We start from the raw sequence: 14,239 nt of genomic DNA on the forward strand, positions 1-14,239 counted from the left end.
ACAACATTAATCTTTTCATTTTATTGTACCAAAAAATTTCATCTCGTTCAATCATTATTAATTCAATATAATATATTTATCCTTTATATTTGTTATATCTTATTTATAATAAATATTTATAATAGTGTAGTATTCATCGTTATTCTTTATTGTGTCGCCATGAGCCATGAAAACGTGGAATCAGCAAGTTCTTAATTACCGTTACTATACTAACTAGAAAGACGTTTTGTGATCCTTTTTAATAAATCCACGAAACATTAACAGAAGCACGCCACGTGGTTGCGTGCTTCCCTCTTTCTCTTCCCCTCTCTCTCTCTCTCTCTTTTTTTGTATGTTTTCTTTTCGTTTTCTTTTTTTACTTTACTTTTTTTTTCTAAAAAGAGTAAAGCGCGGAGACACTTGTGTAAATTCCCAGATATTTTTACCAGAAAAACAGTTTGTTCTTTCTCCTTATTTTCTCTTCTTTTAACCGTGTATTTTAATTGATGAGAGCATTCAGACATAGACAATTCATACGTTTAAACAATAGATACCTAAGGAAATTTTACAACTCGCTTAAGGCTCTAGTTCCCTTAAATCAGTTCGAATTAGAATCCAAACGAGGAACGTGTATATGTGTATGTTAATATTCTCCGATAATTTCGGGTTCGTATCGACAATATCTTCACCGATTATTCGCAAATACATGATCTTCTCTTTTTACGCCGTGATCGTTTCTATTGATCGAACAATAAATCGAACAATTGAAACCCTCGTATGTAACTGATTTTAATGTACTAAGGCCTTAATGTGTCAAAGCAGCGGAGCTAATTACCGTTATACAATAAGAAAATATATATACCTCTACGGACACCAATAATTCGATCTCACGATTGTACGTGGAACGTAGACACAGTTCCCAAAAACATTACTTCTTTTTCTCATTTTCTTTTATTTATCTATTTATCTTCTTATTTTTCTTTTTTTTTTTTTTTTTTTTTAACTAGCAAGTCGGTTTTCGGAAATTCGCAAACAAGTGCTCCAAAAATTTACCACGTCGCTACGTTCCTCTTTTACGTTCCTTTTTCATTCCTCTTTTTAATTCTTCTAAAGCTTAACTTTGACTTCGTTACTTATTTTTTTCTTTTTTTTTTTTTTTTCTTTAACAAGTACCTCGATTCCCTGTAAACCCTGCAGTACTCATGCGAGTCAACGAGTTTGTTGGTCGGCTGGCGTTCCGACAGGTTTACATATAGCACGTGTTGTATCTTTACGATTTTCTGCGAAAACTGAATTGAACACATTAGACTGCAACAAGAACGTTTTTTTTCCTTTTCTTTGTTCCTTTTATTGACGATTCTGTGTCACGAAGTATTACGAGTAGACTGTGGATGTTTATGCAAATTCACATTTCTATATAAACATAATCAGAGAAAAACGAAATCTAAACAGAAGAATACCATAACAAATATCATACTGTAAATATTTTTACAGATTGTGTGCAATCTATACTTTTTTTCCCATTAATGCATAAAAATCCGCAATCCAATTACGATGTATCACCGACTGACTTACTGCAGAGTTAATGACAATCGTGTTTTGTATGTTTCAGCATCTTAATGTTAATCTGACATTACATGCTACGTATTGAGAATACTTCTACCGACGCAGTACCTAAGTTTTAAAGCCCTGCATACTCGAACCTGATTTTTGTTTACTTCGTAGATCAATCATTCTTTGTTCTTTTTTTTTTCTAAACGACTGTGACAAGTCAATAATAAAACGTCTCCACTTTCACATGACTGAGACTCATCGACTAGAAGTCGCTTAAAAGAAAATATGTTTCTTCTTTTTCTTTCTTTCCTTCCTCTTATCGTTTCTCTCCTCTCTCTTTTATATCTGTTATTGTGCATCACCTTCCTCTTAATGGTTCATCACATATATATAATTGCATTTATGTATCAACTATTTCGCGATCGACTCAAACGATCGAATAGGATGTTCCTCAACTTCCGTCACTGCATCCCATCTCGTATAATGAGATCTACTACGCTTACAAATTTCAAAATATTACAGCGTATTTCAATGTATCAGACGCATAATGGAGAATATATTTCGTGACTCGTTTTATTATTTATTTACCTTAAAATGTAATTTTCATTTCACTTTAATTTCAATTCTTCTAAAATTAAAACAAAAAGGAAGAAGAGAAAAAAATAACAAGCTCGTACCTTCACGATAATCCTATGATCGTTCTTTTCACAATAAGTATATTATTGACGATTCACTTCGTTCGTTTATGCTGAAACATTTAAACACAGAATTTCGCGTTTTCATAGTATACGAATTCCTTATTGTGACCATGTTGGATATCGGCTTCGCGTATAATATCGTGAAGTTCGTCTACGAAGATGTTGCAGAAGTTCAACTTTGCATCGTTATGCGTCGTTCATAACAGTTTTTCTTTTTTTTTTTTTTAATATATATATAACTATGAGCAAGCTCGATATCCATTAAAAACTCGTATACGGTTTGCCCTTATTGTAACTGAACCGTAAGATGATGAGTTTCGATAGAATGTTTCATAAAAACTGTAAAAGAAAACAGAATGAGAAGAAAAGAAAAACAATAGAACTCGGTATGAATAGATGGAGATGAAAGAATCAAATCGAATATATTCTCCGTTAACGTAATAGCATCGTTGTTGGGTATCTTGTGTAAAACTAGCTTCGATCGTTTCTAATCGTACGATAACGATAAGTTCTGTATAGCTTTAATCAACCATTATTGCGAATGCGTACGTTGGCATCGTCATTAACACATTAGATAACATCGACGATATAGTTATTATGAACGAGTAGCAAAAATATTGCTATTTCCTTGTCTCGGTGGAATTTATCCGAAAGTGGGAAGATGTATCGCTCAAAATTAGTTCGATAATCGTAAAACTAAACGCTGAAACGTATTACGAGAGAAGGAGTCTTCAAACAATCATTGAGAATCTTAATGACGGAGCAAGAATAGCCGTGGCAATGACGAACACTTAACTCTTCATAGGCAAACATATTTTTTTAATTTCCTTGTAGATGAACTGAATCGTTTTCAACGCTTATGGAATTCTTCTCAATGTCGTTGGTACATTATATACAATCGTTTATTAGATTAAATGGTTGAGACTTTTTCGATAGAAATAAAAATTCAAGGAAAGAAATACAAGAGTAAAATTTCGTTTAAGTATTCGACGATTCAGTTTGTCTGCAAAGGTCTGATTTTCTTCGATTGAAGAATGAAAAATACCACTTGTTTGTGCCAGTAAATATAAAATGTTAAACACAATTATCTTCTTCCAATTTTATTAAATTTATCCCTCAAAGGGTTAATTTCAAAATTAAATAAAAAGACAGTTCTATTAATGCGTAAATTGATTGACAGCCAATTTTGAATTTTAAAATTGCCATAATTTCGAAATTTTCTTTTTTTTTTTCACGATCAAATACGTACGTATGATCTTTTTCTTCGATCAGTCATTAAAATATTCAGATTCTATCGTACGACTGTTCTTGCTCTGACAAAGAAACGACTCGTTCTGTAGCTGCGTTTAAAACGTCAGCTTCATCGCGGCCTTACGATGAAAAATTGTAAACACGATGAATCTTAGTTGCAAACTTATGGTCATACTCGAAACATTTAACGAATGGTCAGTTGATTCTTCGCGGAACAAAGCGGAAACGTGGCCGCCTCCCCTGACCAGAATGGAAATTAATGAAGTGACACTCGCTTTGGCAACGAATGGCATTGCTCGTCACTGCTTGCTTCTGAAGTTGTCCCACGATCGTATCCACATATACTTACGTACGTTTCATTCATTTTTGTGCACGAGTTCAAACGAGCGAGACATTCGTCTTTCAACGACTCGAGAAAACGGCTAACGCGATTTCGCCGGATAACTCTGGGGAGTCACGAATAACTCTGCGTCGTCTAATATCTATCTTAATCATCGATCTTAATTACACACGTTGAATTTGATCATAGATAACGACTCCTTTGCATTATATACGTTTCCTTTTCGCAAAATGCTACGCCACGAAAAAAAAAAAAAAAAAAGGGAAACGAGTGGAAAGACAGGGAGAGATGCGTATGAACATAAGCAATGAGGTGATGTCTTTTTTGAAGTTTGACGTGTAATAAAACGAATTATAAATTGGAGGAATAATATAGAGAAGAAAGAATCTTTGTTTTATGGGTGCACGATTAAAATGGAAAGGCATAATGTAGACTTGCGTACTACTGTTCAAAGGTTTGACATCACTTTTGAAATTCGCAATTCGTGGAAGAAAATAAAATAGTTTACTATGTTTTGTCTTACATTGGTTTATTAGAAGCTTCTTTCATTGTATTGTCATGTGTGTTCGTTCTTCGTTTTTATAAAATCACGAATTGAGCAGAGTTCTTGTTTGCGATAAAATTATAATCCGAAACGTATTCTGAAATTCTCTAAGGAATACCTGAGATAAAAATACGACGAAAAGACTTTATGCATCGTGGTTTGTCCATCAATCAATTAATCAATCGTTAACTCCATTCAGTTGCTAAGGAATGAATTGGACAAAGTTAATGGGAAAATCGAATCTAACGTCTTAAACGCATCTCTAGGAATTAATATGTAATAATTGGAAAAATAAATATTCAACAAGAAAAATTGGAAAAATTTGTAAAAGGGATACCATAAATATGAGAAATTTTTATGAGGAAGAAACGTTATTTTGATAATGAATCCTAATCCAAATCTTACTTCTTTTTCTTATAATTGTATGTACTAACTTAAAATGTACAAAAGTTCAAATATTAATTAGTATTTTTTTCATAAAAACTATAAGTTTCTTTTTCGTTAAATGACTGATCCCATACTTGTGAGCGGTAATGTGTGAAGGAACAACAAATGAATTGATCTAATAAACTTACGAGATTAAGTATGCGGTAAGACGTACAATGTAGAAGTAATAAACATAAGGAGAGACAAACAACAATTGCAAAAAAATAAAAAATGATTATTAAAACTATCCTTTCGGTTGGTTAAACAATCAGTTAGTAAAACCATAATAATACATAATAGAGTTATGCGAATACGATCAATAATAACATAATAATTAATCGATAAACCTATGTTACATGTATAAAAGTAATAATGTGAGATCTGTGAATACGACTTTACCTCGATTACTGTAATCTACGAGAACGCAAAATTTGTGATTATCGTTTCTTACGCTCTCTTCCTTCTATATTTTTTTTCTTTTTCTTTCTTTCGTTATCCGTTCGATTCTTTTGCTTATCGTTTAAGGATATCTTTGAAAAGAACATAAGCGCCCAAAGACGCGTCTAAAGATACTAATGAGAACGTATTAAAGCTTACTACAACAGTTTACTTGGAAGTAAAGAGAATATTCTATGGAGAGATATAGAGCACGGATAATCACTGAGAGAAATTAGTATAAATTACTCTTCAGAATTACAAACGGACTATCTAAATATAAACGATTATAAAAAGAAAAGAATCTGAATCATTGTCTGTTAATCTTTGTGTATTTTTCTTCGTGTGTTGTCCTAAATGTAATTTCGGTGAAAGAGAAGGTTCACGAGTATATCGCAATGACGAGATGATACAAAAAAGAAGTATGACAAAATGAAACAAATATAATTTACATATATATCGTTACAGTGCCTGAGAAAAACGTCGAAAGGGCATGTGAATGCCTAATAAGCCATACAAACGCCGTATCAGTTTCACTCCATTTTAATAATCATTTCTCTAATCAGTAAATACATTGCTATACACTTCACCAACGTATAGAGCCACTGCGAATCATACGAAAAAATACCATGAAAGCACGTCTTAAATAATCATAAATAATTGTAAATTCTGAATGACAGTATTATTTTTATCCATTTTCTTGTTTTACTTCCACGTAAATATATCCTATTTCCTTAAATAAAAAGGAAAGATTGCGTAACAATTAAAAACGTGTGGACGCAGCTATCGCTTTTTACGAATTTCACGACTCGTCCCTTGGCACAATTAAAATTAAAACCGTGTAATAAATAAAAGAAGGGAGAATTATCAAGATTCAACAATCTTGATAACGTTCGCGACTCGTTGAAAATAAGAAATCAAATATGCGAAATCTCTAAATCATAGACGAATGAAAGCGCATAAAAAAACGATGCTTTGACATAAATGAAACGATAACCGCGCCCATACTACGAGTAATAATAGAACGATAATATTAAATTTATTCGTTAAAAACTAAGGAGTGAACCTATTGCAAGAATACAGACAAGAAATTTCGATTTTTCTTATAAACATTTTTGGTAAAATTTATTCTCTATCCTCGTATCCTTTCCTCTTTCTTTTCTATTGGTTTTCTCTTTCTAATAATATTTCTCTCTGACATCGCATTCCCAACTAGCCGAACACTCTTCAAAAGAGAAAAAAAGACTTACACAAAGCTTAACATTGTTCTTCAACGTTATCTCAATATTTGAAAATAAAAGCACACGCTGTATTAGTTTTACGTTCTTCCAAGCGATTGATTTAATTATTGATGTGTGTGTTTGTGTTTGTTTAATTAATGCTCTTCGTTTTTTTTTCCACCGAATATGTTTACCAATAAGATTTTCATTCTTCTTTCTTTTTTTTTCTTTTCTTTTTTTTACAGAGACCCATGTAATAAGGCACAATTTTCTGCCTGAGAAGGCACTAAAATATCATTTTCTATACTTGCACGTATAGTTGATCGTATTGCATATACGTAAACCACGCAAAAGGAGAGAGATCAGTTTGAAGCGACATTACAACTAAACGAAGATTATTGTGCACCAAGATTTGTACAAATTCATGTTCTTCCATTTGCTACAAGCCTTTTCGCATCGTCAGAAAAAAGAAACGATTCCTCACTTCCACTAAATATTCTTCTATCATCCATTGATTTCCTTTACTTCTCGCCAATTCTGCCCCAGACTTTCACGCCGTATGCGCTTTGTTCTCTCGATTAAGCCGAACGTCGATAGAATTAAAAAAAAAAAAAAAAAAAAAAAAGAAAAAACACGATGCATGAATACGACTTGCATGAACGCGCAGTTTAAAGTTACCTCTAAAAAATATCGATTGTATCAAAAAAATTTTTTTCCTTTTTCTATCCTTTCTTATTCGACACAAATAAAATATTACATACGCCACGGCGCTCGAATGAAGTCATTTTTCTCTCTTACACAAGCGACTCTCTCGTTTCGATTAAAAATTTGGAAAAACTTTTCATACTATGCGTTTAGAAAAATCCTTATATAAACAATATTAATTGCTCTAAAGTCATTTGTTTCTTTTTCTCTTTTTTTTTCTTCTTTTTTTTTTGTCCTTTTTCTTACTTTTTTTTATGATAAAATAATCGTGAGAATATCACCAGAGAAATTTTCGCGATGAGTCGTTAGACGGTTGTGTCCAGATTGCTTCTACTTCCTCCCGAGTGAATGAAATCTACGTCCATTTCCGAATACTGACGCAACTCCGGTGTGTACGCCGCGTCGTTGTCCTCTCGCAACTCTCTGAAAATTCGTACGTTCGATGTGTTCGCGTGTGTCTCGAGACAGGAGGCCGAGGTCGTTCGTAAGTGACCAGTGTCTTCGATCGTTTCCCTTCCGTCGAAAAACGTTGACCGTGCAGATTTCAACTGTGGCTGGGATGTCCCGACATTAACATCGCTACTTAAACGCCGTTTATATCGTAGATTTGTCAGTGTCTTCAACACTGTTGACGAAGCCTTTTCTCGTTGCTGCGCCCTACGAGGGAAACGTTCAGGGATGGTGATGACAGAACAGAAAGAGGAAGACGCACCTAGTATCCTATTTTCCATTCCGCTTTTTCTTTTTTGTTTCTCTTTCGCATGATAATTCAATTTGTGAACATAAGAAAAAAGAAAAGAGATCGTCTAATAACCAGATAGATCTTTTGAACCACGGCAAAGAACATAAAGAAATAATTAATTCGAATGTTAAACGAGCGGAAAACAATAGCTTTTTTTCTTTACTTTTATCGCATCGTTAGTTCTTCGTGTTGTTACAAACGTACGAATCCTATCAATTTCAAATACGATGCAATAGTCTCGTGACAAATTATCGTGCAAATTACAAAAGAGTCGTTACTCTACGAGCAAGCATTTTCGAAAACACGTGAAACGAATGTTTATTCGAAATCGATGTTGATTCGAGATCTATATCGTGCTTGCTCGTGGCACCTGTACGAATAACGAGAGCGCACAGAGAGACAGAGAATAACAAGCGTAATGTGAATTACGACATCCGAAAGATATACATACTTGTCGAGCGAACGTGATCTTTCTTTCATGTTCGTGCATCGTTCTTTTTAACGCCCCAAGACTGTCTGTTTCTGACTCGACTCGATCGGGAAGGGGAAAAAAAGAAAGAGAAAGAACCAGAGGGAGATCGACGAAGAATTCGAAACGTGGAGGAATAATCGAACAAAAATATTCAACGAAAAAAAAAAAAAAAGAAAAGAAACAATTTTTCCAGAATAATTCATCGTAGAATTTGACGGTGCAACCGCGCGTACAATCGTTAAACGGAACGTCAACGACGCACGATGATTCGCGATTATTCGATCGATGCCAGACCGCCAACAATCTGAAGGTATCGACGTTCGATCAATCGGTAGCAAAGCCGTAAATTTAAAAGAAGAAAATCCAAAAAAAAAAAATGCAAAAAAAACGAGGTGTTTCTTTCTCGAAAACGGCGCGTATCATTTTTCTCGTCAACGTCCCTCGTTGAAAAACACGAGGACGACGACGACGAGAGCGCCAATCTCTCGCGTAAAGAGAACTTCAAAAGCGATATCCTTTTTTCTACGTATACATCATCATTCTCGTACTTTCTCTTTTCCTTCAAATTTCGTTTCCTTTTCATTTTCTCTTCTTTCGTTTATGTATGCGTTTCCTTTTATCTTTTTTCTTTTCTTTTTACCTCCCGATTCATTAACGGACAACCTGGTCGCGGTTCAACGTTCCCTACGAAACAAAGTGACGAGTGTGCCACGCAGCTAAACCGATAGTGAGGTTTGGAGGTTCGAAATGTAAGCATCTATTTGGTAGGACGAGCGGTCGGAGTTTACAAGAAATCGAGATTAAGGATATGGGTACGGATGGTAAAATATTTGGTTACAACTCCATGTCCTGCGCCTCGTCCTCGCTGAAGTCGCTCATCGAAGACTCGCTATCGGACGACACCCCGTTTTCAGTACCGCTGTTCTCCTGGTCCCTTAGCGCCTCCTCTGTTGCGTATTTCCTCACGTAATCTGCCAAGAAATCAAGAAGGAAATTGCATCCCCGGCTAAATATACTTCGTTCGACGTTGAAAATAACTTCGAACGTCGTAGCCACGAGTTGTCTCGTGACTTCCATCGCGAGATAATCGATCAGAGAAAGCCGTAACTGAACGAAAACAAGGCTCGTAAACACAGACTAAAACAATGTATTTCTCGTGTTTTGATACGAGTCCTCTCAACTCACCTGCTACTTTCTTCTTGTACTCCTCAGGTTTGTGTAGATACATGGCCGCTGCGTCGCCATTTAAGGGGTCGATTGGATTAGGATATGTTAACAACTGGGGCAGGAAGGACTCGAATATATTTGACAAATCTGAAACAGTAAATAGGAAAGATCGTCGTTGAATTGGTACAGAGAAACATGATTGGCAAAATTATATGTTAGAATATTGGGCAATGTAAGATTTATAGAGGGTTGACGATTAAATTTCCAGATTATGTAAATACGTACCGTAAAGGGCAGTCCAAGCCTGGTTTATTACGTCTAGACACACGGTGCCTGAGACTTCGTCAATGTTAGGGTGGTACACCTTGTTCATAAAGCCGATCGAAGGAGATTTGAAGGGGTAGTGCTCGGGTAAGTGAACCCTCACTTTCCATATTCCACCCTCGTAAGGTGCTGTAACGTAATAGAAGAATACAATGTCGGTAACGATCATACGCAAAAAGTCTTTTATGTGTAATATACGGCGGAAAATATTAGCTATTGTAGTATTACGAAATCTCCAAAAGCGAAACTTTGGTTTTTACACTTTTTAAATTTCTTATAAACGCATAAACATCTACAGCCAAATTATTGACAGCAAAATTACCGATATTTACTGATGCTGGAAACCTAAAAAAGTCGAACAATAGAACAAAATCGTTGGTTCTAGGCTTTGTTATACCGTTTATTGTACTACTTTATTACACTGTCAAACAACGTGTATGATATCTCGAAAATTGATCGCAGAATGGGATCATGTAAATTGGTCGGTATTTTGCTCGAAATTTCTCCGAAAATTCGGTTTAACGTGCCGAATCGTCCCTTTGAATCAGCCAAACACATGGTTCCCGCTAATTACTTGCGGCAGGGTATTCGATGTATCCCGATAAATCGTACGTAGCGCATAGAACGTGACCAGGAGATACCGGTCGATCGAACGTTGAGAACATAGAGACAAAGAACAGAGTGTTCGTCGAATGAAATTTATTTCGACAACAACGAGCAACGAGACCTTCGACCGCGGATTAAAATCAATCACTGGAAACGTTCGGAATGAGTCGAGGGAAAAGAAGAAAAAGAGATTGGAGGAAGAAGAAGCGTGGAGGTAAAGGAACGAGCGAGGAACGAAATGTATTTTTTGGTACTCGGAGCGGGAAATCTGGTAGGTAATCAATTAGTCGGCGAGTATAAACATTTGAGACAAACGAAGGGACGGAACCTTAAGGAACCTTGGACTTTCTCCATAATTCGACAATTTTTATATTCTTACAATTTTACCTGAAACTAAACGATCGGTCTACTTGTAATTTGTAAGATTACAAATACAAAAGTATTTTGCTTTCTTACTATTTTATTACTACTTGCTTGCTGTATTACTAATTTTATTACTGTTGCGACAGAAAACTTCAAAATACGGATGTTCACGAAAATTAATATCTATATAAACAAAACCGGAAGAAGGAATCCGAATAGAAATTTGTTCCATTCTGTAAGTATCATAACTTAATATTTTGCTTTGTATATTTTATATACTTTTACGTATCGCGTGCGATCTGATCGTCTTTGCACATTTAAATTCTCCATAGACGTGATTAACATTCGCAGTGTATTTATTAATATCGGTAACTTTTACCTTGTGATTTATAAAATAACGCTCATGCAAGAAAGGCCAGATGTCAAATTAACTGTCAAATCGCGATTGAAGCGTTCTTGACTGTACCCAAAAGTAAAAATGAATTAAAGAGAAAGTGAAAAGGGAAAAGCAGGACAAAGGAACAATGTTCTTCGAGCGGCATTGTATGGAGTAAAAATATCAGACCGATATTGTGTAATAAACGGTCTGCAACGTTTGAAACACCGCGAGATACTTGCCTTCTTGTTTGCACGATTATACCATGGCTAGCTCGCTAGTTAATTCTCTTCGAAATTAATACCATAATTAATATGATCGTGGAAACAGAGAGAAATCGAGCTATCTATCGCATGATAATCGCATTGAAATCGGAAAAGCCGGCGGGCATCGATGATATGTATAGAATGGTCTGCTGTGCCGATTTCATCCTGTTCTCTGTTCACGGATATTCGTTCTCGGGCCATCTGCGACGAAAATGCGGCAATAACATGTGAGGACCGATACTGATCAATTAACGACGAGCAAATTTCACCCTCTAAAGTAGGACTGCTTCGTAGAATTATATCTATTTGAAAATGATCATAATTAGTTGAAACATGGTGTAAAAACTACGTGTCGTAAAGTTGGTGCGAGTCCAGAATGCGAGCAGGCCTTTTACTTCATCTTAAGAATTTGAAGATTAAATATCTTATGTGTAAGACACATCATTTTTTAGCAGGGTGTACCTTTATACAGGGTGTACCAGTTTTTTTCCCGCCAAACCTTTGTATATTCTACAGGTCAAGGTAGGAAAGAAATGTCATATATAAACATATATCGTTGGAAGCATTGTCAAAGATAACGAACGTGCGTTACTACGGTACAAAAAGAAATTTACGTCTAGTGATATTCAGAATATATTGTAATATAGTTTTACGACTCCAGCTTCAACGATAAAAATATAATAAATAAACGATAATATAATCACGAATACGATAACGAAATATAACTAATAAAAGAGAATTTCAAAGAGGAATAAAATCAATTTTTCGCCGCTGGCAATCTTGTAGTAAGAGCAACGATGAATATTTTGAAATGCGATTGTAATTGGAGCTGTAGATATTCCTGATCTATTCATACTTTGTAGCTCATAGTTACAGTACTTTCATACATCGCTCTTTTGTTATAACTCTTTAACAATGCTTCCAACGATATACGTTTATGTGAAATTTTTTCTTATCTCGACCCGTAGAATATACCGACAACGTTTAACAAGAAAAAAAAACTGGGATACCATGTATGTTAGCTAGTTTCTTTATTAAACGTCTGAGATACGTACTTTGTTTGTTTAAATTAATACCAATTAAGATTTATAAATATCGATGAGAATTAAGTAATTTGTTGTTGCAAGAGAGGCACGAAAACTAATATATTAAACCGAACTAATCTATCCCAACTACTGAAAATAGGGGAAAGAGGAAAATTTTCCTCTGAACGTTTTAAAAATTTTACCTGGCGACTCCGACTATGTTGAATAACGAGCATCGTTGCGAAAAAACGATACGAGGAATTGTCGAATCGATTCAGCTCGAGTATTCCAAAGTCGAGTAACAGAAGGCCACACCAGCTATTACGCAGACCTGGAGTGCACGGCTCTCTCGGTTTTCCGTCACAGCGGACCGACTTTTGCGTTCGAGAATCACGATTCGTGAACGTACATGCGCGTTAGTACATTTGCGATCGCACCCACACACGACACAGCTTACGTACACACAGCCTACCTGTACCTCTACGCTACTGTGTGTAAATATTTGAACATTTCCAACGCTGCACGCTTCCAAATTATTGCTGATATATAAAAGTTACTTTTCAAATAAAACTCTTCAAACTAATCCAATTTCGCCGATTACACCACGACTTGCACAATAATTTACTAATTAATGATATTAGTGAATTTACACGTTTACCAATTGACAAGTTGTAAGTTATAGTTTTACTTAATTTTTCCTTTGTAATTTTGCAATTTTATATTATATGGGATAAACAAATGACTTGCCAATTTGTAAACTTTATTTATAAAATTGAATTTCATTTATTACTAAAGTTATTGTAATAGAAGAGTAAGGCTGTGGTACAAATGTAATGGATTGTTACTTGTATAATCTCACACACAATAGTGAAACTCTACAAGAGAACTAAGCTATCGAAATACTTATGGATGGTAATGCAACTTACACACGTGACGATGTAAACGTGCGTTATGCGTTCGCGGCAGACGCATAGGCGAGAAACGTGACCCACCTGTGCGTACACGCACGTGGAAACACGCGCGCGCCGATTCATGGTGAAAGTATCGATATCCACGCGGAATCGGAGCTACGGGAATGCACAAGCAGCACCGAGTTTAATTCCTATCCGGCGTGCAACGAGAGTTCATCGAACCTCATGGACTCATCCTTCCTCTCCTCTTTCGTGATTTTTATTTTCTTTCTTTTTTCCTATATTTTTGTTCTCCTCTCGCTATGTACGCCGTATTCGGTGTATTTTTTCGTCCAATTTTTTTGTTCAAAAGATCGTGCACGCGTTATTGGAGCAGCAGCGCGTATACGCGCTTTTTTAAACGTATTCGCATTTCTGAATTTGATGTCTACATCATTCGACGGTTTATAAATCCAATTCGTACAGATATTCCTTTTTTTTTTTTTTTTTTTCATTCTGTCGTGTGTGAATTTTCCCCTTTCAATTTTTTCTATGAATGTTCGATTATTGGTTGGCGAAACATTGTGCATGCCTTCGCAAACTGAGTTTAATTACGTTTTTACGAACGATCACACGTGTACTGAACAAATAGTCGCTATTGTTCGGACCATTTCAAATACAGGAGAACCATTGCTTGTATAAAATCATTCTATAAGCTTCTATCTTTGCTTTGATTTTTATAATTTTAAAAATAAAAATTTTATAATTTTAAAAAATAAAGTCGAAAGTAATTGTATATTGATCTTGAAACTTTATCCGATGATGCATTTCATCAGAGATTTTTTCAGTAAAACTT

The 14,239-nt window shown here is 35.2% G+C and overlaps 1 protein-coding gene across 3 annotated transcripts in view; it reads right to left on the reverse strand.

Annotated features, from left to right (window-relative positions):
- Window positions 1-1,112: 1,112 nt before the first annotated feature.
- LOC132907669 (ubiquitin-conjugating enzyme E2 H) overlaps window positions 1,113-14,239 on the reverse strand; it is a 49,858-nt gene continuing 36,731 nt past the window's right edge. For 2 of the 3 annotated variants that reach the window (XM_060960977.1, XM_060960979.1), the window contains 3 exons: window positions 9,819-9,986; window positions 9,552-9,680; window positions 1,113-9,337 (listed from right to left, as the gene is read on the reverse strand). In XM_060960977.1, the coding sequence (XP_060816960.1) occupies window positions 9,201-9,337; window positions 9,552-9,680; window positions 9,819-9,986 (434 nt within the window). In that variant the 3' untranslated portion in view covers window positions 1,113-9,200. The remainder of the gene's footprint in view (window positions 9,338-9,551; window positions 9,681-9,818; window positions 9,987-14,239) is intronic. The other variant, XR_009658237.1, reaches the window with a different exon arrangement.

This window comes from Bombus pascuorum, chromosome 6 (genome assembly GCF_905332965.1).
Source record: "Bombus pascuorum chromosome 6, iyBomPasc1.1, whole genome shotgun sequence".
NCBI classification, from domain to species: domain Eukaryota; kingdom Metazoa; phylum Arthropoda; class Insecta; order Hymenoptera; family Apidae; genus Bombus; species Bombus pascuorum.